Genomic DNA, 23,762 nt, shown 5'->3' on the forward strand with positions numbered 1-23,762 from the left:
TCCTAGCACATCTCAATTCCACCTAAGCACATGTCAGGCACCTTGTGGGCACAGGTGGCAAGTAGCTTCTGTATTGAATAGCACAGATATACAAGCAGGATGTGGACCTGGAGGAATACCTGGTATACAGGATAACTAAAATAACCCAGTGGACTTGGTGCACTGTATGGGGGAGGTACAAAGGATACAGACTTGGGAGTTCAGGGTGCTGGGTTCTACTCTTGGTGCTGATACCAGGTCACTGGGGAGCATGAGTCAACTCCTAGCCTTCTCTGAATAATACACTGGTTGGCCTAAAGACACTGCCAGCTTGAACATTCTACATGCCCATGGTATCTAGTTATCAGTAGAAACAAAGTCCAGAAAGTGATGTAGCACTTACAAAGTGTCATGGGCACTGGTAGAGCCCCCTGTCTCCAGAATATAAATCTGTAGTCTCTACTGCCTCTTCTGGAAATATCCCTGGTTATGGGAATTTAGTTGGCTGTTCATTCCTCATGACCAGTGGATATTGGGAGTGGGCCTGGGACTGTCACAGACAGACTGCTAAATCCATGCAAGTAAAGTCAGGTCATCTTTCTAATAACAGAAGCTGTTTGAGTGGAAGTGAGCCCAAAGGCATACCAGGCAGCCGGCTCTTGCCTTTTTAAGAGAACCTAGCTGGCTCATTGTCTCTCAGTCTTCAATCATGCACATCTCCTTCCATGTTCTATGTATCCCATATCAACCAAAAAGGTCTTGATACAAACTTGACTTTCTGGAGGTTAGGCCACCAGGGGAAAGAAAGTATATTGAATATGCTTTAACCAACTACACATACATTTGGGGATTCTGTAATTTGCCACCCCAACAACCCGACTCCTGGCCCAGCTCAAGTCACTGGCCTAAAGTGAAACCTTATAGCCATTTGAGAAGTGTTTTTCACTAGGGTTTTGGTCCTGAGATCTCAGGAAACAAGAGAGTTTCCAAGTGATTTGAATTAGTTAGAATCCAATGGGAATAATATTGGTCTCTTAGAATGGTTCTTGTGAAGAAAATAGAGCCTGCTTAGAGTCATCATTGGAGTAAAGTGGCTTGCTTATCACCAAAGTTGAATGTCTGTAGATTAAAATAGGTATTCTACTTCCAGATCATGATGATTCAAGATTTTGTTTATGAAAATGAAATGGGCCAACATACATGTCTGTAAGGGCAAAACCTTGCAAATGGGTACCAGAACACAGAAAAAGGGACATTTTGCTTGGATGTGACCCCTGAGAGCATGGTTTCAAGATGCGGTTTCAGCTCCTGGCTTTGGGGGATGTAGGCAAGTTTCCTCCCTTCTCTGAGCCTCAGCACTCCTGTCTGGAAGGTAGGCCTAAAGAGAGCCTGTCCTTCCATACCGTGGCCCAGAGTGGTTGTGAGGGCAGGTCAGATGCAATAACTAACGGGTGGGAATGGTATTTGTAAGCTTCTTAGTATGAGCACAGGTGAGGGGTTCTTTCCCCACCTTGAGCCAGGGGTATAAATGTAGAGATTCCTGTGTCCTGTAGCTATCTTCTTTATGTTCAGTGTCAATGCGGAGGCTCAGAAAAGACTTTGTCTACTGTGCTACTGGTCCAGGGTTAGATCAGACACTGGGAAGCAATTGGAACCCACGAAGGATGAGAGGCATCCATGAGTCAGAGGTGAGGGCAGGAAGAGGCAAAGAATTAAAGGATCTTGAGCAAAATAATTAGTAATCACTCTTTTTTATATTATTAATCTACAATTACCTGAGGAACATTATGTTTACTAGACTCCCCCCATCACCAAGTCCCCCCCACAAACCCAATTACAGTCACTGTACATCAGCATAGTAAGATGCTGTAGAATCACTACTTGTCTTCTCTGTGTTGCACAGCCCTCCCCGTGCACCCCCAACATTATACATGCTAATCGTAATGCCCCCTATCTCCCCTCACCCCTTATCTCTCCCTTCCCACCCATCCTCCCCAGTCCCTTTCCCTTTGGTAACTGTTACTCCATTCCTGGGTTCTGTGATTCTGCTGCTGTTTTGTTTCTTCAGTTTTTCTTTGTTCTTATACTCCACATATAAGTGAAATCATTTGGTACTTGTCTTTCTCTGCTTGGCTTATTTCACTGAGCATAATACCCTTTAGCTCCATCCATGTTGTTGCAAATGGTAGGATCTGTTTTCTTCTTATGGCTGAATAATATACCATTGTGTATACGTACCACATCTTCTTTATCCATTCATCTACTGATGGACACTTAGGATGTTTCCATTTCTTGGCTATTGTAAATAGTGTTGCGATAAACATAGGGGTGCATCTGTCTTTTGCAAACTGGGCTGTTGTATTTGTAGGGTAAATTCCTAGAAGTGGAATTCCTGGGTCAAATGGTATTTCTATTTCGAGCTTTTTGAGGAATCTCCAATACTGCCTTTCCATAGTGGTTGAACAAATTTACATTCCCATCAGCAATGTAGGAGGGTTCCCCTTTCTCCACAACCTCGCCAACATTTCTTTTTGTTTGACTTTAGAATGGTAGCCATCCTTACTGGTGTGAGGTGATATCTCATTGTGGTTTTAATTTGCATTTCTCTGATAACTAGCGATGTGGAGCATCTTTTCATGTCTCTGTTGGCCATCTGAATTTCTTCTTTGGAGAACTGTCTGTTCAGCTCCTCTGCCCATTTTTTAATTGGATTATCTGCTTTTCGTTTGTTGAGGTGCATGGGCTCTTTATATATTTTGGATGTCAAGCCTTTATTGGATCTGTCATTTGCAAATATATTCTCCCATACTGTAGGGTACCATTTTGTTTTATTGATGGTGTCCTTTGCTGTACAGAAGTTTTCACCTTGATGTAGTCCCACTTGTTCATTTTTGCTTTTGTTTCCCTTGCCCAGGGAGATATCTTCATGAAGAAGTCACTCATGTTTATGTCCAAGAGATTTTTGCCTATGTTTTTTTCTAAGAGTTTTATGGTTTCATGACTTACATTCAGGTCTTTAATAGATTTCAAATTTACTTTTGTGTTTGGGGTTAGACAGTGATCCAGTTTCACTCTCTTACATGTAGCTGTCCAGTTTTGCCAGCACCATCTGTTGAAGAGACTGTCATTTCCCCATTGTAAGTCCATGGCTCCTTTATCATATATTAATTGACCATATATGTTTGGGTTAATGTCTGGAGTCTCTATTCTGTTCCACTGGTCTGTGGCTCTGTTCTTGTGCCAGTACCAAATTGTCTTGATTATTGAGGCTTTGTAGTAGAGCTTGAAGTTGGGGAGCCAATTCTTCCTTCTCAGGATTGCTTTGGCTATTTGGGGTCTTTGCTGGTTCCATATGAATTTTAGAACTATTTTTTCCAGTTTGTTGAAGAATGTTGTTGGTATTTTGATAGGGATTGCATTGAATCTGTAGATTGCTTTAGGCAGGATGGCCATTGAGACAATATTAATTCTTCCTAGCCAAGAGAATGGGATGAATTTCCATTTGTTAGTGTCCTCTTTAATTTATCTTAAGAGTGTCTTGTAGTTGTCAGGGTATAGGTCTTTCACTTCCTTGGTTAGGTTTATTCCTACGTATTTTGTTTTTGATGCAATTGTGAATGGAATTGTTTTCCTGATTTCTCTTTCTGTTAGTTCATTGTTAGTGTGTAGGAAAGCAACAGATTTCTGTGTATTAATTTTGTATCCTGCAACTTTGCTCAATTCAGATATTTGTTCTAGTAGTTTTGGAGTGGAGACTTCAGGGATTTTTATGTACAATATCATGTCATCTGCAAATAGTGACAGTTTGACTTCTTCTTTACCAATCTGGATGCCTTGTAGTTCTTTCTTTTGTCTGATTGCCATGGCTAGGACTTCCAGTACTATGTTGAATAACAGTGGGGAGAGTGGGCATCCCTGTCTTGTTCCTGATCTTAGAGGAAATGCTTTCAGCTTCTTGCTGTTAAGTATGATGTTGGCTGAGGGTTTGTGATATATGGCCTTTATTATGGTGAGGTACTTGCCCTCTATACCCATTTTGTTGAGAGTTTTTATCATGAATGGATGTTGAATTTTGTCAAACGCTTTTTCAGCATCTATGGAAATAATCATGTGGTTTTTGTCCTTTTTGTTGATGTGGTGGATGATGTTGATTGATATTCAAATGTTGTACCATCCTTGCATCCCTGAGATGAATCCTACTTGATCCTGGTGTGTGATCCTCTTGATGTATTTTTTAATTCGGTTTGCTAATATTTTGTTGAGGATTTTTGCATCTATGCTCATCAGGGATATTGGTCTGTAATTTCCTTTTTTGGTGGGGTCTTTGCCTGGTTTTGGTATTAGAGTGATGCTGGCTTCATAGAATGAGTTTGGAGGTATTCCCTCCTCTTCTGTTTTTTGGAAAACTTTAAGGAGAATGGGTATTATGTCTTCTCTATATGTCGGATAAAATTCCATGGTAAATCCATCTGTCCTGGGGGTTTTGCTCTAGGGTAGTTTTTTGATTATTGCTTCAATTTCTTTCCTTGTAATTGGTTTGTTTAAATTTTGTGTTTCTTCCTTGGTCAGTCTTGGAAGGTTGTATTTTTCTAGGAAGTTGTCCATTTCTTCTAGATTTTCCAGCTTGTTAGCATATAGATTCTCATAGTATTCTCTAATGATTCTTTGTATTTCTGTGGGGTCCGTCGTGATTTTTCCTTTCTCATTTCTGATTCTGTTGATGTGTGTGGATTCTCTTTTTCTCTTAGTAAGTCTGGCTAGGGGCTTATCTATTTTGTTTATTTTCTCAAAGAACCAGCTCTTGCTTTCATTGATTTTTTTCTATTGTTTTATTCTTCTCTGTTTTATTTATTCCTTCTCTGATCTTTATTATATCCCTCCTTCTGCTGACTTTGGGCCTCATTTGTTTTTTTTTTCCTTTTTCAATAATTGTTACTTTAGACTATTCATTTGGGATTGTTCTTCCTTCTTTAAATAGGCCTGGATTGCTATATACTTTCCTCTTAGAACTGCCTTTGCTGCATCCCACAGAAGTTAGGGTTTTGTACTGTTGTTGTCATTTGTTCATATATTGCTTGATCTCCATTTTAATTTGGGTTTTGAGCCATTGATTATTTAGTAGCATGTTGTTTAGCCTCCATGTGCCTGTGAGCCTTTTTGTTTGCTATGTACAATTTATTTCTAGTTTTATACCTTTGTGGTCTGAGAAGTTGGTTGGTAGAATTTCAATCTTTGAATTTACTGAGGCTCTTTTTGTGGCCTCGTTTGTGGTCTATTCTGGAAAATGTTCCAATTGCACTTGAGAAGAATGTGTACCCTGCTGCTTTTGGGTGTAGAGTTCTGTAGACGTCTATTAAGTCCATCTGTTCTAGCGTGTTGTTCAGTGTCTCTGTGTCCTTACTTATTTTCTGTCTGGCAGATCTGTCCTTTGGAGTGAGTGGTGTGTTGAAGTATCCTAAAATGAATGCATTACATTCTATTTCCTCCTTTAATTCTGTTAGTATTTGTTTCACATATGTTGGTAATCCTGTATTGGGTGCATATATATTTATAATAGTTATATCCTCTTGTTGGACTGACCCCTCTATCATTATGTAATGTCCTTCTTTATCTCTTGTTACTTTCTTTATTTTGAAGTCTATTTTATCTGATATTAGCACTGCAACACCTGCTTTTTTCTCCCTATTGTTTTCATGAAAGAACTTTTTCCATCCCTTGACTTTTAGTCTGTTTATGTCTTTGGGTTTGAGGTGAGTCTCTTGTAAGCAGCATATAGATGGGTCTTGCTTTTTATCCTTTCTATTACTCTGTGTCTTTTGATTGGTGCATTCAGTCCATTTATATTTAGAGTAATTATTGAAAGATATGTACTTATTGCCATTGCAGGCTTTAGATTCATGGTTACCATACGTTCAAGGGTAGCTTCTTTATTATCTAACTTTCTACCCTAACTCTCTTATTAAGCTATTATAAACACAGTCTGCTGATTCTTTATTTCTCTCCCTTCTTATTCCTCCTCCTCCATTCTTTATATGTTAGGTGTTTTATTCTGCAGTCTTTAGTGTTTTCTTTGACTGCTTTTGTGAGTAGTTGATTCTATTTTTTGCCTTTAGTTAGTATTTGGTTAGTCTGCTTTCTTCGTTGTGATTTTTTTTCTCTGGTGACATCTATTTAACCTTAGGAGTTCTTCCATCTAGAGCAGTCCCTTTAAAATATCCTGCAGAGTTGATTTGTGGGAGGCAAATTCCCTCAACTCTTGCTTGTCTGGGAATTGTTTAATCCCTCCTTCATATTTAAATGATAATCATGCTGGATACAGTATTCTTGGTTCAAGGCCCTTCTGTTTCATTGCATTAAATATATCATGCCATTCTCTTCTGGCCTGTAAGATTTCTGTTGAGGAATTTGATGATAGCCTGATGGGTTTTCCTTTGTAGGTGACCTTTTTCCTCAATCTGGATGCCTTTAATAGTCTGTCCTTGTTTTTGATCTTTGCCATTTTAATTATTATGTGTCGTGGTGTATTCCTACTTGGGTTCCTTGTGTTGGGAGATCTGTGTGCTTCCATGGTCTGAGAGACTATTTCCTCCCCCAGTTTGGGGAAGTTTTCAGCAATTATTTCTTCAAAGACACTTTCTATCCCTTTTTCTCTCTTCTTCTTCTTCTTGTACTCCTATAATGTGAATATTGTTCTGTTTGGATTGGTCACACAGTTCTTTTAATATTTTTTCATTCCTGGAGATTCTTTTATCTCTCTCTGCCTCAGCTTCTCTGTATTCCTGTTGTCTGACTTCTATTCCATTAATGGCACCTTGCACCTCATGCAGTCTGCTCTTAAGTCCTTCTAGAGATTGTTTTATTTCTGTATTCTCCCTCCCTACTTGCTCCTTTAGCTCTTGCATATTTCCCTGCAGGTCCATCAGCATGGTTGTGACCTTTATTTTGAATGCTTTTTCAGGAAGAATTTTTAAATCTTTCTCCCCAGGCTCCCTCTCAGGGGTTGTCTGGGTGATTCTGGACTGGATCAAATGCTTCTGCCTTTTCATGGCGATAGAGGTAGTCATAGGCAGGTGGTGCATGTGTCAGCTGGGAGAACAAAGTCCCTTCATGCTTGCTGGTCACCTTGCCCTTTCCTGCTGCCTGTACTTGTTACCTCCACACAGCGAGCAGCTTCCGGTTTTATTTCCTGAGCTGCTGCGGGCAGGGCAGCCATAGGGGCAGCTCAGAGCCCTGCAAGGAGTGGCAGGCACACTGGGACACTGGGTGTGTTCTCCTGCAATAATGGTGACCCTTCGCGCCCTGTTCCAGCTTCCTCTGTCTGTGCTGGGCAGCCGCGTGCCAGCGGGGCCTCTGAGTCTGGCCCGGGTGGCTGCAGAGGAGGCTGTGGGTGGCTGCTGTGGGCGCAGCCACTCTAAGGCTGCTCCCCTGCTGTGGTGGGTCCATGTGGGAGGGGGAATGGATGCTGTTTATTGCCGTGAGGGGCTTCAGAGCTGCACTTCCACCCAGGGGGTTAGGGCACCCATAGTTTCCCGGGATTCCGAGCCTGCTGGACTGAGTGTTCCAGGATGATTCCATCCAGCTGTGGAGCCCCTGTCCCTTTAAGACTTTCAAAAAGCACTTGCTTTTCTTTTGTCCCAGGTACGCCGGCTGCGGGGACCCACTCACAGGTTTTACTGTTCCGTTTCCCTAATATCCAGCACACCATGCACTGTGTGTCTGCGCTCCTAGTGCAGATGACTAGGGCTGGGTATTTAGCAGTCCTAGGCTCCCACTCCCTCCCTGCTCTGGCTCCTTTCCTCCCGCTGGTCGGCTGGGGTGAGAGGAGCGCTCGGGTCCTGCTGGGCCGCAGCTTTTATCTCATCCCCTTTGTGAGGTGCTGAGTTCTCGCAGATGTAGATGTAGCCTGACTGTTGTACAGTATCTTCTGGTCTCCTTTAGGAATAGTTGTATTTGTTGTATTTTCAAAAATGTATATAGTTTTGGGAGGAGATTTCCACTGCCCTACTCATGCTGCCATCTTGGCTCCTCCCTAGTAATCACTTTTTAAAGCATATAATGTCTATGGCATTCTACCTTTTGGGAAAAACACCTGTGCAAATATAATCTCCATAATAACTCTGGAAAGTGAGGACTATTATTATCTCTATTTCACCACTGATAAAGCCAAAGCCCAGAGAAGGTAAGTCATTTATCCAAAGTCACACAGCTAGTAAATGGCAGAGCCGAGATTTGAATCCTAGGTTGTCTGAATATAAGCTATTCTCTGCTCACACCATGTGGCTCCCAGCCCTAGAAGAACTGAGGATGAACACATGATAGCACTAACAGCCGCATATAGTTCTGTCCAGGCACTATCTTCTGTCCTTTCTGCATATTAGCTCACTTAATGCTCAGTACAACCCTTCAAGGTAGGTGCTATTATCCTCTTCACTGTACAGACAAGAACCCTGGGCATAAGGAAGTTAAATCCCTTATATAAGGCCAGCCCACCATGAGGTGACAGAGCTGGGATATGCACCTGGCTTCTGGGTCATGAGCCTTTCACCACATCCCCAACCAGGCATTTGAGGCCAGGCGGTATGCCCCAGGTGGTGGCCTGAAGGAGTTGCCCCCTGTGAAGCCCTGGGTTAGTGGCAGCAGGGAATGCAGCAAGGACCTCCTCTGCAGGCTGAATCCAGCATTCCCTCCCCAGGAGCATCAAGCCCACCTTTTAAGAAAGTCCAGCCAAGCAGAAGCAAGCTCAGCCTGATGGAGAGGCAAGGTGGTGTAGTGGAAAGAATGTGGCCTCTGGCATCAGACAAACCTGAGCTGAAATCTTGGCTTTAGACATTATTTTGTGACCTTGGGCAACTCACCGAACTTCTCCAGATGTCAGTGTCCCACGGCTAAGGGCTGTTGTCAGAAGTAAATTAAATGGCTATATAGAAACGTGAATTATATACTCGGAAGTGCTCTTGAAGGTTAACTGTCATTGTTAGTTGTTCCATAGGGCTAAGTTCTCCCTCCCAGGCTGGGCCAAGGCGGCGACTAGAGACGCCGGCTTTAGAAATGCTAATGCCATTCCTGAGTGACAGGCCGAGGACAATGGCGGAGGGTGCTTTGAATGGGGCAGCCAGGCCTGGGGAGCGGGGTTCCCCACGTGGGAGCCGAGTCTGGGAGGGAGCGGTAGAGGGGAGGCCGTTCCCAGCAGACAGGATCCAGCCTGGATTAATTGGAAGGAGCTGGAGCTGCCGGGCAGGAAGGGGGAGGGAATTACCTGCTGTCGGCACTGGGCGGGACTCCCAGGAAGGGGCCTGGCGGGGGCGTGGACCAGGGGGCAGTGGGAGAGGGGGCTGCAGGAACCTTGGGCATGGGGCCAGGGTGTAGACCCCCTACCCCCGAGATGGAGGCCCCCAGAAAATGCGGGGGGGTGGGGGGAATGGGAAAGAAGGCCTTAGGCCTGGACAGGCTGAGGCTGAGGAAGCAGAATGGGCTTCTGGGTTGGGTAACTCTAGGCCCATGCTTGGGCTGGAGGTAGGGAAGACAGTATAGCTAGTTTCTAAAACTAGCTCCAGTCCTGGACTGCTGGGACTGACCTGAGAATCAGCCTCCCCAGTGCAAGGATGCAGCGAGGGCAGTATGTGTGTGCGTGCGTGCGTGCGTGTGTGTGTGAATGTGTGTGTGTGTAGAGATGGGCTGGCACATGGGAGGCAGGAGCTGGGTGTGCAAACTTCTCTTCCCCTCTCCTTGTCCTACCCCATCTCTTCCCTCTCTTCCTCTCCCCTCAGTTCTCTCCCTTTGCCCTCCCCTCCCTCTGCACCGTGAAGGCTGTTTTTGTTTCTCCTCCTGGCCTAGCCCCTGAGGTGTGCAAACAGGAAGGACCTCTCCTGGGCAGTGAGTAAGAAGGGAAAAATGAGGTGTTGAAAAGATGACAAGTCACCCTGTCAGAGCTCACCTTGGCAGGGAGCAGGCGGCAGGGGCCTGCGGGTGGTGGGGGGCGGGAGTCTACCCTGGAAGCCAGCCTGCTTGTGCCCAGAGCCAGGCAAGCTGATCTTCAACAAGCAGGCACTGTGTATGCATTTGTTTGGTTTAGAAAAGCCCTTCCCCCCCATTCCCACCATCAGAGATTTCTTCCTTTCCTTCCCAGTAGGAAGAGTAAAGGCCACTGGGCCAGCCGTTTGGAGTGTGATTGATGGGGGCGGGGCAATAGGAGGAGGCTGGGCCAGAGGCCCAAATCCCTCTTCTAAAGCTCCAAATCTTGGATACCGCAGCCTCGTAGACTTTCCTTTGCATGTTTCAAAGGTACCCCAAAATCAGCATCCCAAACTGAATTCATCCATGCTACTTGCTCTCTCTACCCTGTATTCTGTCCCTCTGATAGGGTTTTATCTCAGTAAATGATCTCATCATCCAGTCACCCAAAATCCAAAATCTTGGGAGTCATCCAAGACATTCTCACACCCCCAATTGGATCAGTCTTCTAATCTGGTCATTCTCCCTCTTGTCTCTCCAATCTGTCTCTTCTCTCCGTCCTCATGGCTACAACCCTAATTGAATTTCATTCATTCATTCACTCATTCAACAACAATGTATGAAGCATCCACCATATGCCAGGCACTCTGCTCACCATCCAGGACTCAGCTGTGAACAAATCTGAGCTGGCTCGTGCTCCATGGAGTTTTGTGTCAGATGTGGCTGGGCTCACTGCAATGGGATGGGACTGACTGGACTAGCCAGCTTCTGAAATATCCCCCCAGAGCATAGTGCTTAAGAGCAGTGATTCTCAAGCCAGCCTGCGTGGGTTTGGATTTCAGCTTTACCACTTATAACTGTGTAGTTGTGGGCAAATCACTGAATCTCTCTGTGCCTCTGTTTTCTCACATGGACAATGGGGACAATGATAGCACCTCCCTCATAGGGCTACACTAAGGATTGAATACATCAATATTTTAAAAGGCAAGCACAGAGTTCTATTAGCACTGTTAATTTTATTATTTAAAGTATAGAGTAAGGCAGTTCTTGATAACAGACCAAGTTTTAGGAACCCAGAAAGAGGCCTGCCTGGGATTCAACAGGTCAGATCCCAAGAATATAGCAGGTACTTGCAATGGCCCGGTCAAGAAGTCCGCGTGGGAGATCCAACAGAGTCCTGATTAGTTATCAGGAATGTCATAGGAAATCCAGGCCCAGAATCCAGAAATCCAAAGTGTAGGAAGTGAAGGGTGGAAGAGTAGTTACTGTCAGGAAGGCTGGGGTAACATCCTCAGCTTTGCCAATTCCTAGCTGTATAACTATGAGAAGGTCATTTCCCATTCTGAGCCTCAGTTTCCCAAGGATAGCAGTTAACAAGTACTGAGAACTTAATATGCATCAGATCTGTTCTCAGCACTTGAACTGCTCCCCTGGATGGGAGCTACTACTATTTAACTCCAATTTTACAGATGGGAAAACTGAGGTACAGAAAGGTTAAGGTACTTGCCCAAGGTCACAGAGCAAGTGAAATGCAGAGTTGGGATTTGAAAGTGGGTATCTTTGAGACTAGGGATCAGAGTACCTTTCTTGTAGAACTGTTATGAAAATTGCACAGTATACTTCTGGAAGCCTTTGGGAGCAAGCTGGCATGCTGCCCAGGGAGGACTGTCTGCAGGCTGTGGGCTCCAGCCGCTGGGCTAAGGCTATAGAGGTTTGGCCGGTAAGAGGAAGCCTGAGCCTCACACAGCTAACAGGACCTGAACAGTGCCAGAGTCTCAGTGACAGGTTGGAATTTCCCATCAGAAGAAGGGCTCAAGGTTAAACCCTGGGCTAGAGGCCAAGCAGACTCAAATCCCTTAGGCTGCTTGAGGGCAGACACTCTCTTGGTCACTTCTGGATTCCCCAGTGCTCCACAGAAGAAAACCTTCATAAATAAAAGATGGAAATGCCACTTCTAGAGTGTCTCCTACATCCTGCCACTACTCTAGCCCTTCATGTCCTCTTCACAGCAGTCCTAGAAGGTTATCATCCCATTTTACTGACAAGGAAACTGAGGCCCAGAGAGGTGAAGGACTCATTCAAGGCTCAAAGCTAATAAGTAGCCAAGTGGCTCTGAACACAAATAAGAGAAAAAACTAGAAAAGACAAAGAACACTTCTCTTCCATAGTACAGGAGGAAGGTATATTTTAACACCCCAATTACATGCTTATCTGGCGATTGCAGGCCTCACCACCTCTGCCTCGTGCTGCCCACCAGCAGCCACAGGGCAAGCGCCACCTCGCAGAACTGACCCTGGCCCAATATTTGGGATCCATCAGGTCTGCATGTATATGTTCTCGGGTTTCACTGACAAACCTGGGGTCTGGGGCCACAGAAGTCCTCACCCCTCACTGCCCTGAACCTGGCACTCTGGGTCTCCTGCAATGAGGAACAAAATGACCAGCAGGAACTTCTGACTCCCACGGGCCCAGATGTGCTCCCAGGCGACCACTCTCTTCTCGGGGAGGACTCTGGACAAGCCTTGAACTTTTCTTTCCCCAGTGCCCAGCCTGTGAGGGAGGAGTCACTGTTGCAGCCATGTCTAATCAGGCAGGGTCCCATGACACAGAAGCTCCTTCATCAAGGCCCGAAGAGGGGTCAGGCTGGGGCTCAGGGAGGGGCCCGGGCAGACAGAGAGCCCATCCAGCCAGGACCAGCCCACATTCCTCAGCGGGCCTGGATGGGGTGGGCATGTTGAACAGGAAGCCAAGCCCTTCACCGGGAGGGGCTCAGCCGCCATCTGTGCACACAGACAGCAACAAGCAAAGGGCCTCTGCCAGTACAGTCAATTGCACAGAAAAAAAATAGCAAACATCTTGCATCCACCTCCTCCCCTATCTTGCGGCACTCTGCTTCCAAAGGGCATAGTGGACTCCTGCTAAGTATTTTTCTCCAGACAGGGCCAGGCATCCGGAATCAGCCTTGCTAAGTTGCTGAAGAGAGAACAAAGTGTGTGGGGCGGGGATTCTTTCCGCTCTGGGAAAAGTGGTTTTCCTTCTGAGCCCTGGGCTCCTGCTGCTCCAGCCAAGGAAACAAGAGCCAGGAGAAATGGTAATAACCAACAACAACCCCTCATGCTTAGATAGAATATTGCATCCATCCATTATTTAATTTGCTCATTACAGCTACCCTATGAGATAAGGGTTATTTTGTCTGATTTCATTAATAAGTAAACCGGGGCTCAGAGAGGGTATGTGCTTTGCTCACCACTCACAGTTAATTAGCATGAAAACTGTTTCAGATGCAGGTCAGATTTCCAATGCCCTGGTCTTTCTGCAAGCCCATACTGCCTAAGGACAGGGGTGGCTGACAAGGGCCTGCCTGGCTTCCCTCAGGCAGAGTGACCTTGAGAGGCTTGAGTCAGTGTTCAGTAACTTTCCAAATGTGCTTGTACGTTTTCTCCCCAATCACCTGCTCCTTGCAGATAATTTGAGAAATGCCCTCAAAACGGAAAGAAAGCTGAAATTACCTATAATCCCACCACTCAGAGGGCACCACTGTCAGCTAACATGACGGTAGATTTCCTGATAATCTCTCTGTTTTGCACAGATGCAATCTGGAGATCTCTTTCACATACCTGCGAGGGTAGTGGACCTACTCTGCATGCTGGGCCTGCTCTGGCCCCTACATCACATCCTCATGAGACCAGCTGGACAGGGTTTCCTCTTCTCCCTATAAGGCCTGCTTGAGCCAAAGTTTCTGGTTCCCAGGGGTCTATATACACATACCATACTATTTCATACCCCTGCCTTTGTTCATTCAGCTCCCTTTGCATGAGGTCTCTGCCCTCCTGCCTCCCTTCCTCCCTCCTTCCTCTATCTGTTATATGTGCACAGGGTAAAAAAAAAACCAAATTAACAAAAGCTCCAAAGGAATAAGGGCATTACAGTGAGGCTCCTTCTCAGCCTTGACAGCACCTGTTTCTTATGTATCCTTCCAGAGCATTTTATGTACAGGTAAGCATGAATGTATCTCTCGTGAAACATGAATGGTAACTGTATCCACTGTTCTCTGCCTCACTCTCTCCTAAGTTCCTGGTTTTCTGGATGCTCTTACACTGCAAAGCAGTGGATCTGCCTCATGCTGGGTAAAGACTGCCTTGTGAAGTATCTGATGGCTGTGCCATTATTTATTTAACCAGGCCCCTAGTGATGGACATTGGAAAGCCGTCCAGTCTCTTGCAGCAACAAACAATGCAACAATAAATATCCTGTACAAGCAACCTTGTACTTTTGCTCATGTAGGAGAAACTCTAGTGAAATTGCTGGGTCAGAGAGTGTGAGGATTTTAAAAGTTAATACATTTCACTAAAGGGCCCTTCAAACCAACCAGTCAACACTCCCACTGATAAATTTGCAAAGGGTCCCCCCTGCACCCTCCCTCCCGTTCTTCACTTGCTAATGCCTGTTCATGCTTTCTCAGGAGCCTCATCAAGGATGCCTCCAGTGCCCCCCCCCCCACTTCCAGCACTGCCAGCCAGACTCTGCTCCTGGGCCACCCCATGTTTGCCTCCACAAAGCACTTTCCACAGAAAGCTGCAATCCTTTCTTTACAAGTCTGTTTCCCACACTAGACTATGAGCTCTTTGAGGGAAGGACTAAGCCTTATTCATCTCTTGCAGGCGCCAGTCCAACACACCACATACAACAGGTCGATAAATATTTGTTGAACTAAACTAGTTGGCTCCGAATCTTCAGCTCCAAGTGCAGAGTGAGCAGGAACGCACTTCTGAATGCAACTATGGTCTGGGCTGAGTGGTGCCTTGGGACTGGGTCCCCTGGCTCCCTTAGGATTTGTCCTCATGCATCTGGTGCCCAGTCCTTGCCTTCCTTTAGGCTGGTTCCCAGGTCCTCTTCAGCCACATCCCTCCAAATCTCTCTAAGCAGCTACTACTTAAGCTGCTGTGGAAGAATCCCTTTATGATTCTCTGTCTTGGACCTCCTCTTCCTGCCACCCAAATGCCTGTGTCTTCTTGTCCAGGTGCCCCAGGGCTGCTCTCTCCCCCAGTCCTTCAGTGTGTTGCTGGGAGGATGGAAGTCTGTGCTCCCTGTAACCAGAGCCCCTAAATGGGGTCTTGCTGGCACTAGCCAGCCTGGGCTTTTACACTGAGGACCAGACACCACACTGGGTCTGGGACAGGGGCCAAGGAGACATCCTTACTGCCCTCCCCTGCCAAGGAGGCAGACTCCAGTTCTCTCTTCAGAACTGCTACCACATTTCTGAGCCTCAGTCTCCTTATTGTTCACCCTCTGTGGTTGATGGGAAGATCCAGTGATATCACTGAATGTGAAGGGGTCTGAAAATCTTACCCAAATGTAAGGGATTATGAAGCTCACTACTGTTTTACCCCCCTTTTTGGGAGAGTGATGTCTGGAGCCAGGAAATAGGATGGGATGCATGCAGGGGTCGGCAGAACAGCAGCCAGCAGAAAACAGCAGCTATTTGCCTAGGTACAAAGTCCCATTTCTGCAGATTGGAATGCCAAGGCAGGCTGAAAGTTCTGCTCAGAGATCTCAGAACTTGGCCTGCTCCATGCCAGGCCTCACCCAAGGCTGGAGCCACATGGCAGATGGGCAAGTGTCCTATCAGCTCCATGTTTGTCAGAGGTTCAACCCAGCCCAAGAGGTATGCTGAGGCTGGTTGCCACATATTTCTCCATCTTTAAGATGAGTACCACTTCCTAGCCACAGGCTCTGGGTCCAAAAACACCTCTGAAACACTGGGGGGCCAGTAGAACAAGCAGGAAATGGGACAGAGGGTAACAAGAGGGGACAAGAAGGGGTGCCAGGGCTTGAGAGGCTGGAGGTGAGAGTGTGTCCAGGGCTATGTCAAATGTGCCTGGTTGAGCCAGGCCCCCATGACTTCTGGGTTCTCTGAACACAGCCCATACCCTGAGCCTGACTTGGGAGTGGAACTCATTCAGTCAGCAAGTGTTACTGACTACTTTTGAGCCAAGCACTGAGTGCCAGGACTAGTGAAATGACTCAGACATAGATAACTCCTGACTTCAAGGAGAAAATATTGCATTCAGGAGCTGTAAACAAGACGCTTAAAGGATGAATTGAATTGACAGGGCTAGAAAGCACGTTTCAGCTCAGAGGCACAAATGTAGAAAGATCTAGCTGGAACAGAGGACTAAGAAGGTAGTGCTGAGAGCCAGGCAGGGCCTTAGGCTGGTTTCGCTGTAGTGCCAGCCAGGGGGTCCACCTCAGGGAGCTTGGGTACTCTCTTGCAAGATGTAGTGGTTTGTACTACCAATCAGTGACCAAAATGTGAGTTTATTTATTCCACAGCCAGAAAACAAATCCAGAAACCAAGAAACGTAGTGTGGTGGGCGGTGCCTTTGAATACGCCAAATAATCTACTTTTGGGAAGGACTGCTTCATGTGTTGGAGCCCTCGGGGCCTCCTGTTCCAGGACTAGGGGAGCTAGGGCTCCAGGTCCCAATAATGGATCTGGTCCATTGCAAAGAAAATTCACCTGACCCTTGGCCGTTTGGGAGAGCTCCTAACACTAGAAAACAGGCCCCAAAGATGGTGGCATGTGTGCCATTTGGGGTTCCCTAGTTACAAAGAACAGAAACCAACTCCAGTTAAGCCGAAGTTGTAATGGAAAGCTATGGGGACCTTGGGGGATTGTCAGGGAGGCTGGTGAACCTTGAAACTGGCAGGAATAGGGAACTGGGCAGCCAAGGACACAGTTGCATTCCACACAGAGGCTTCTGGCCACCAGCACCATCACCATGGGCCACACAGCTGCCATCACCGCAGCAGCACCGGAGCAAAGGCTTCGTGACCCTGGCCCCTCTGACTGCCTCCCTCCAAGGGTAAGGTACTGGGCACAAGTGTCTGATGTGCTTGGCTGAGGCCCCAGATCCAAGTGCAGGCTACTCGGGCTGGGCCCCAGGTCTCTGGCCTTCTGGGTGCCGGTAGTCAGGAGAGCCTCACCTCCAGCATGACCCTCTGCAGCTCAGTGGTAGGCTTCTCCAACACCAGCAAGGGACTGCAGGCACTGGAGGGCGGGGGGGGGGGCTGCCCTCTGTGCGCTTACTCGTTCTGATTCTAAGGGGAATCAGGACCACTGCTGTGCACAGGAGCAGGAAGATGGCCAGGACTCAAGGGCGCTCCAGACATATGTCCCAATGCAGTGCCAGTGAGAGCAAAGTCAACACAGGGCCCATCACCACAGTCCTCCTGGGTTGTAGACCTCTAAGTCTCCGTGACAGCTGAGGTGCTGGCTGCAGGCCAGGGGTGAACAAAGAGTGGGTGTGGGGGACAAAGTTATGAATATCAGCTTGACCAGCTGCAGAAAAGGACTGTGGCATCCAGCCATGTTTCTGTACTTGCAGTGAGGGAATAATCATCTCTTCTTGTTTTAATGGAAGTTCTTTTGATTTTACTTATTCTTTGTTAATACTCATGAAATACACTGACACTGTTAAGACAAAATCAAGCAAATTCATTATTTCGGGTGAAAACAATCAAAAGCCCCCTTCCTTCCTGGTTCCTTTCCTCCAACCCCATCGCTCCCCTCCTGAGGTAACCACTGCCATCAGGTATGTAGCCTTCCAGACACTTTCATGCATTTTCATACATAGTTTGTTTTGTAAGATTTTATTTTATACAAAAATTGTACATATTGCTATATAATATGCTTTCTTAACATTATGTCTTAGAGATCTTTCCATATCAGTACATACAGTTCTTAACTGCTGCATAGCATTAATTCCATACTATCAAAATTATCTAAGTTGGGCTGAAGGACATGCACTGCTTTACATTTTGAAAGCTGCTCCCCAAACTACTCTCCAGAAAGGCTGATGTTGTGTACATTTCTTCTCTTCTTAGCTCACACTAGCTATTATCACCAAGAAAAACTATTGCTTTCTGATGGACACAGTATGTTTCACTGTTGTATTAATATTTGCATGCCACTGATTGCCGGTGAGGTTGAACATTAACAATATCCAGGCTGTTGGTGCTGAAAACAGCTCTCATAAACTGTTGGTAGGAGCATGAGTGAGTACAATCACTTTGGAAAGCAGTTTGGCAGTATCTAGTTAGGTTGAAGGCGCTCAAACCTAAGACCTGGAAATTTCATTTCCATATACTTAACCCTAGAGAAAGAAGCTCACACATGTGCACAAAGAGGTATCTTTTAAGTATGTTCATTGCTGCAAAATACTGGGAAGAACCTAAATGCCCACCAATAGGGAAATGGATAAATAAATTGTGGTAATTTGTACAACTGAATATTTAGTATACAGCAGTTAAACTGCATGAACTAGATCTACATTTATCAAAACAGCTAAATCTCAGAAACAATGTTGAGTAAAAAAAATCAAGTTGCAGAATGATAGATTATCAATTTTGTCCATTTAAAAACATAAACACTCTACATTGGTTATGGATATATAAACATACATATATATATATGTACACATGTATACACACACACACATATACCTAAAAACACACATGGCTAGTAAACATACCATTTCTGGGTAGTGCTTACCTCTGTGGAGGAAAGAAGGTAAATATATGATGGGTCACCAAGAAAAATTCTACTCATTGAGGGAGAGAAAGAGAGGGATCTGAAGCCAAATGGCCAAATGTTAAAATCTGTTCACTCCATGTTAGGTGAGTAACCCTACTTTCTGCAGCACTTGTCTGGCATATACTTTTCTAAATATTTTGTGTCGCTGTGTTAAGGCATACAATCAGCACACAGCTCTTTTTTTTTACCCATTTCCTTTGAGAGTTTCTGTCTTCTAAAAGGGGATTTTAAGCCCTTCACCGCTACACTCAGTTTGGATTTATTCTTACCATTGTTCTTTGTTTTTTTTACTATGCTTTCTCATTTTTTCTTTCCTGCCCAAAGGCTGACAGGGTATCCTCTATTCAAGCTTTGCCCCCATAGTAGTTTGAAAATAATGTACTTTATTCCTACTTTTAGAAAGAATTACCTCTAATTTTTTGCTATTGTTAAAGTCAGCTTTTCCAGTGAAACTAAAGTTTTTCTACTACTGGTAACATCAAGAAAAACCTATTTTTGATGCAAATGCAAGGGATCAATTATGAAATTAGTACCACCACGTTAGACAAAATCAAACAATTTCACTACACCATGTAAAATCAAAAGAAGAACTTTAATAAGCTTTTACAGCACTGCAATTACAGGAACAGTAACCCATAACATGCAACAGAAATGATGCTTTTTGGACATAGCTAACAGATTAACTTGATGTTACAATTAACAGCAACATATTCTACTAAAGAAAACAAATGCCATTTATTTCAACTTTCAGGTCAGAAAATGTATGCTCTTACTGCAATCTCAAGCAGCATTCAGGAACCCTTTCTAACCTCTAAAAGAGACTATCATTTTTAATGCAATCGTACACAACTGTTTTCACATTGGAAATAATCACAAAGAATCAACAGGTATAGGTTAATTGATTGATTGGTTTCATTTCAATTGTGAATTTTGAGAGGGCTCCTGCAGTATTGTGGATCTGAGATACGGAAACCCACCCGCCCAGGAGCAAAGAGCCTTGGTCTTAGAGTCGGGGAGGGAACATGCAGCGGCACACAGGGCAGGTGCCTGACTTCTGAAGCCAGATGGACACGCATGGCTTGTGGAAATAGTGGTGGCACGGCAGCTCGGTGGCCACCTCCCCCTTCACATATTCACTACAACAGATAGGACAACACATTTCTTGCCCCACCGCGCTGTGATCTTCAGTGACCAGGATCTCAGGAAGACTGTCGATGCTCTCCTTGCTGGCTGGTGGGTTGGCCACCTCCACGTCCACAGCAAGGGACTCCAAGTGCGCCAGTGCAGTTTCCATCGCCTGGGCCAGGCGTTCTTCAAGTGCCATGTATGTGAGAAACTGGGGATCCACATAGGAAATGGCTTCAGCCACACCCAGCCCGTCTGCAAAGCCATCAAAGAGGCTCCAGTCCACTTCCAGGTCTTCACTCACACTGGAGTCGTCTTCCAGGTTGTTGTTTCCATCCAGCATGAACACTCCAGGCTGCAGGAACTCCTGCCCAGAATCATTATCCCCCTCACTGCTACTCTCATTTTCATTGTATTGGAGCCAAGGAGCTTCTCCCTCTTGCAGGGCTGCCTGTGCCTCCTCCTGAAGAGGGGGCCCATGAACTTCTCCAAGCTCACTGCTGACACCACTGCCAGCGCTGGCACTAGCACTGGGGCTGGCGCTGGCACTAGCATTCACTCTGCCTTGCTCAGGTTCCTGCTCTTCTCTGCTGGGCAGAGCCTCCCAGCTTTCACCACTGGATGACAGATTTTGCTCCCGCCCTGGATACCTCTGACGCAGAGCTGCAGTCTGCTCCCTGTCACTGTCACAATCTTCATCACAGTGTTTATAGTAATCGTCACTGTATGTCCAGAAGTCAGGGTTGGCCATGGTTCGCCGCCTCCTCGGCACCTTCTCAGGCTTCACTTGCTCACTCCTGGCTTCCCTCTTGTCTTCAGGGTACTTTGACTCAGAGTAGCCACTTGAACTCTCACCTCGGCCTCTTCTCGCTAGGCCATCCGAGTGGCTTTCATCAGTGCTGGCAGAATCCCTCCACCTGGAAGTACTGTGTGGCATATCATCATCATCATCAGTATCAAAAAAGATTTTTGGTTTCACACAGTTTGGGCCTGCCAGATTTCTGATTTTGGGCCTCACCACTGGTTCCTCTGCATTCTTTGGGATGTTTTCCCCACCACCACAAATACTCACAGGAGCCCTCCCAGGACACACAGGTAAACCCTGTTCCTGTCTCTCCCTCTCCAGGCCATGGCCATTTGTAGCCACCTTGCGTTCAGCAGCAGGTATCTGTGAGGCCACACTGTTTAGCTGCAGGAACTCAGCTCTGCTGGCAGAGCATCTTGCTGCAGGGACTGGCTCTAACTTGTCAAGCTCTTCTCTCCCATCATGGTTAAGACTAAAGAACTGTGGGGGCACCTCCACCAAAGCCCTCACCCCTTTCTCTGGCTCATACAGCTTATCATCTTTAAATCTGCCAGTTTTCCCTCTCACTGGCACTCGCTCAACAGGCCCAGCCCCCTCCTCCTCACTATCATCTGCCCCAAAACAGTCAACATGTCCATAAGCCATTCCTCTTCTGCTACCCGAAGCCCGGTACTCTCTTGGTAGGTACCTGGAGTAGTCCTCATTATCAGCATTCAGGCTGGTTCCAGAGCTCTCACTGTCTTCCCAACTACGACGAGTGATGGAAAATGGCGATCGGCTCCTCTTGGTGGTTTGACTGGGGGCTGATCTGTGCATTGGGACTTCAGATGTTGTCTTTCTCTGGCTGGAAATCCTTTCCTGCTGGCTTGTGGATGGCCTGAAACTGACATAAGCATGCCTTCTTCCATACCTCCTGCCTGGATTAGACCCATACCCCTCCTGCTGGCTTGGGACACATGGACTCACTACATTCCCGACCCATTGTTCAGACTGAGCAGGGTTTCCAGGACAGTTGGGGTGTGAGTGGAAAGGCTCCTGCTACCTGCACATGCTTTGAGATGGGAAAGTCAAATCAAAGCAGGGAGATTGATTTTCACTTCAGCAGGCAAGTAACAGAAAGGGTAAGGGCTTTTAAATTTAGTTTCATTTTCTTCTAAGGCCTGGAGTAGCATTCCAGAGACTGTCAGATGTAGACCTGGAACACATTTTTAATGTTGGCAAAATGATTACAAAACTGGGTTTGTAGGAAAGCCAGGTTTAGGGGAGAATCTGACAGAAATTGGAGGGGGGTGACTGGATACTTGGAAGGTGGGTGAAGTATTGTGGAATTGTGCCAACATGTGAAGAGGAAATACTGCTGTGGTTCTTTGGGGTGTCTGTGTTTTTCTGAGCCCTGCAGTCATATAGGAGAAATGCAAGTTGGAATTAGGTGGAAAATATAGATCACCGTGTATATATGAATGCCTATGTGTCTGTCAGGAGGACAGGGCCAGGTGGAAGGGGGACCAGCAGTCATGCAAAGGAGAGATGTCTGTGTTTGTAGGAGGAATGGGCAGGTGACAGTGGCATTGGGAAGAGGTGTCTCAGACAGCATGAGACCCGTTCTGGATGTGGGTATGAAAATGACAAGAGTGGGTGGGGCAGCTTCAGAGGAGAGGGGTGTAAGTATGAGGGAAAGATAATAGGCATGTGTGATGGCTTAACTCTGTGGAGGGACACCATGTCATGCGTCTGTGGCAGGCAAGGAAGGGTATGGTGGCACTGGAAGAGGTGTCCATGAGTTTGTGTGCATGTGTTCTTCAAAATGGGAGGCAACAATGGAAAAATGTCAGTGTGTGCAAGTGCACGAATGGGGGCACTGGAAAGGGATGTAGGGGTGGGGCACAGGGGACAAGCAACCAAAGATCATGAATGTGGCTAGCAGGGAGGGGGTAGCATCCCTGGAGGATTTGTGTGAGTGTGAGGGTGTACACTGAAGGGATCAGCAACGGAGGGCTGCTACATATATGGCAGGCAGGGAGCAGGAGAGGGTAGCATTCAACAGGGGTGTGTGAACGACTGTGTGGGGGTGCATATGTATGTATGTAAGTGGCATATGAAAGAGAAACCAGCAATCAAAGGATATCCTGTGTGTATGTGGCAGGGAGGGGGAAAGGTCCTGGAGGATGTGTGGGAAAAAGAGTGTGTGTGCGCGTGTGTGTGTATGTGTTGTGTGTGTACTTGCCACAGCACACAGAGGCAGAGGGAAAAGGGGGCTGCTTCTGGAGGTGTGTATGGCGCAGGCGGTGAGAGAGAGGGAAAGGTACTGCAGGGTGTGAGGCCGTGGGTGTGTCTCTGTGCTTCCACGCATTCGTGGGGGGGTTGCTGTGCAGGAACCTTGAGTATTGGGGCGTTGCCGAGGGGGCTGTAATGGAAGGTTTCTGTGCATGCGTGTGTGTGATTGTGTGCGTGCAAGCGTCCGTGTGTAGGTACGTGCATGCGTGTGTGTATCCCAGAGTCAGCCGGCGAGACACGGGGTGGGGGAGGAGGCCGCAATGTCATAATAAGAGACGTGGAAACATTATCAGCTCAAAAGGCAGATCCAAACCGATGTGTCAGGGAAGCGGAGGAAAAAGAAAGGGCGAGTGGGGGGCCAGTTCCGTCGTGTTTCTCTGACAGCAACTCTTTTCCCGTGAAAAATGTGTTTACCTAAAAAGCTTAACAATTTACCATTCAACAAAACAATTGCAAAATGGGGGAAGAAAGGCCACGGAGTGCTTCGCAAAGGGGCTGAGTAAGGAGGAGGGAGAAGAGGGGAGGAAAGGCAGAGAGAGGTGGGAGGGGGCCCGACCACCACTCCCCTCTCAATAGCGGTTACAGCCATGGGAGTAGAGTCTGCACCACTCGAAAAGGGCTGGCGGACTGGGGATGGAGCCCCAAAAGAAGCCGATGGAAGACACAGGCCTCACTCTGCAGTTTGGTCCCGTGTCCGCCCCCTCTCCCTTCCCGAGGGGGAGCCCGAAAATCTGTTGCTACAGACCCCCAAACCCTCGCCCGTAAGCCCAGCCACCTGGCACCATGCCCGGCCACTCGCCCCATGGCTGGCCACTCGCCCCACTTGCCAGGTTGGGGTGGATCAAGGTTAATAAACAGCTTTCCACTCACCCAGTCCCGACACCCGCACGCTCTCCGGAGTAGCAGAGCTCTTGAACCTCTGACTGCCACTACCGCCAGAGCCGCTGCTCCCAGGTCTCCAGCTCCTCCCCCTTCAGACAGACAGAACGGGCGGCTGCGGGTGCAGCGGAGGAAGTGATTGTGGCGTCGGCT

General features: G+C 46.7%; 1 protein-coding gene across 1 annotated transcript; it reads right to left on the minus strand.

Annotated features, from left to right (window-relative positions):
• Window positions 1-19,099: 19,099 nt before the first annotated feature.
• On the minus strand, window positions 19,100-21,453 carry PJA1 (praja ring finger ubiquitin ligase 1). Its single transcript, XM_017671225.2, is given in 3 exon segments — window positions 19,100-20,577; window positions 21,145-21,392; window positions 21,394-21,453. Coding segments are annotated over 3 exon segments (1,341 nt in total). The 5' UTR covers window positions 21,439-21,453; the 3' UTR covers window positions 19,100-19,529.
• Between the last annotated feature and the right edge of the window lie 2,309 nt (window positions 21,454-23,762).

The sequence above is a fragment of the Manis javanica genome, chromosome X, assembly GCF_040802235.1.
Source record: "Manis javanica isolate MJ-LG chromosome X, MJ_LKY, whole genome shotgun sequence".
Taxonomy (NCBI): Eukaryota; Metazoa; Chordata; class Mammalia; order Pholidota; family Manidae; genus Manis; species Manis javanica.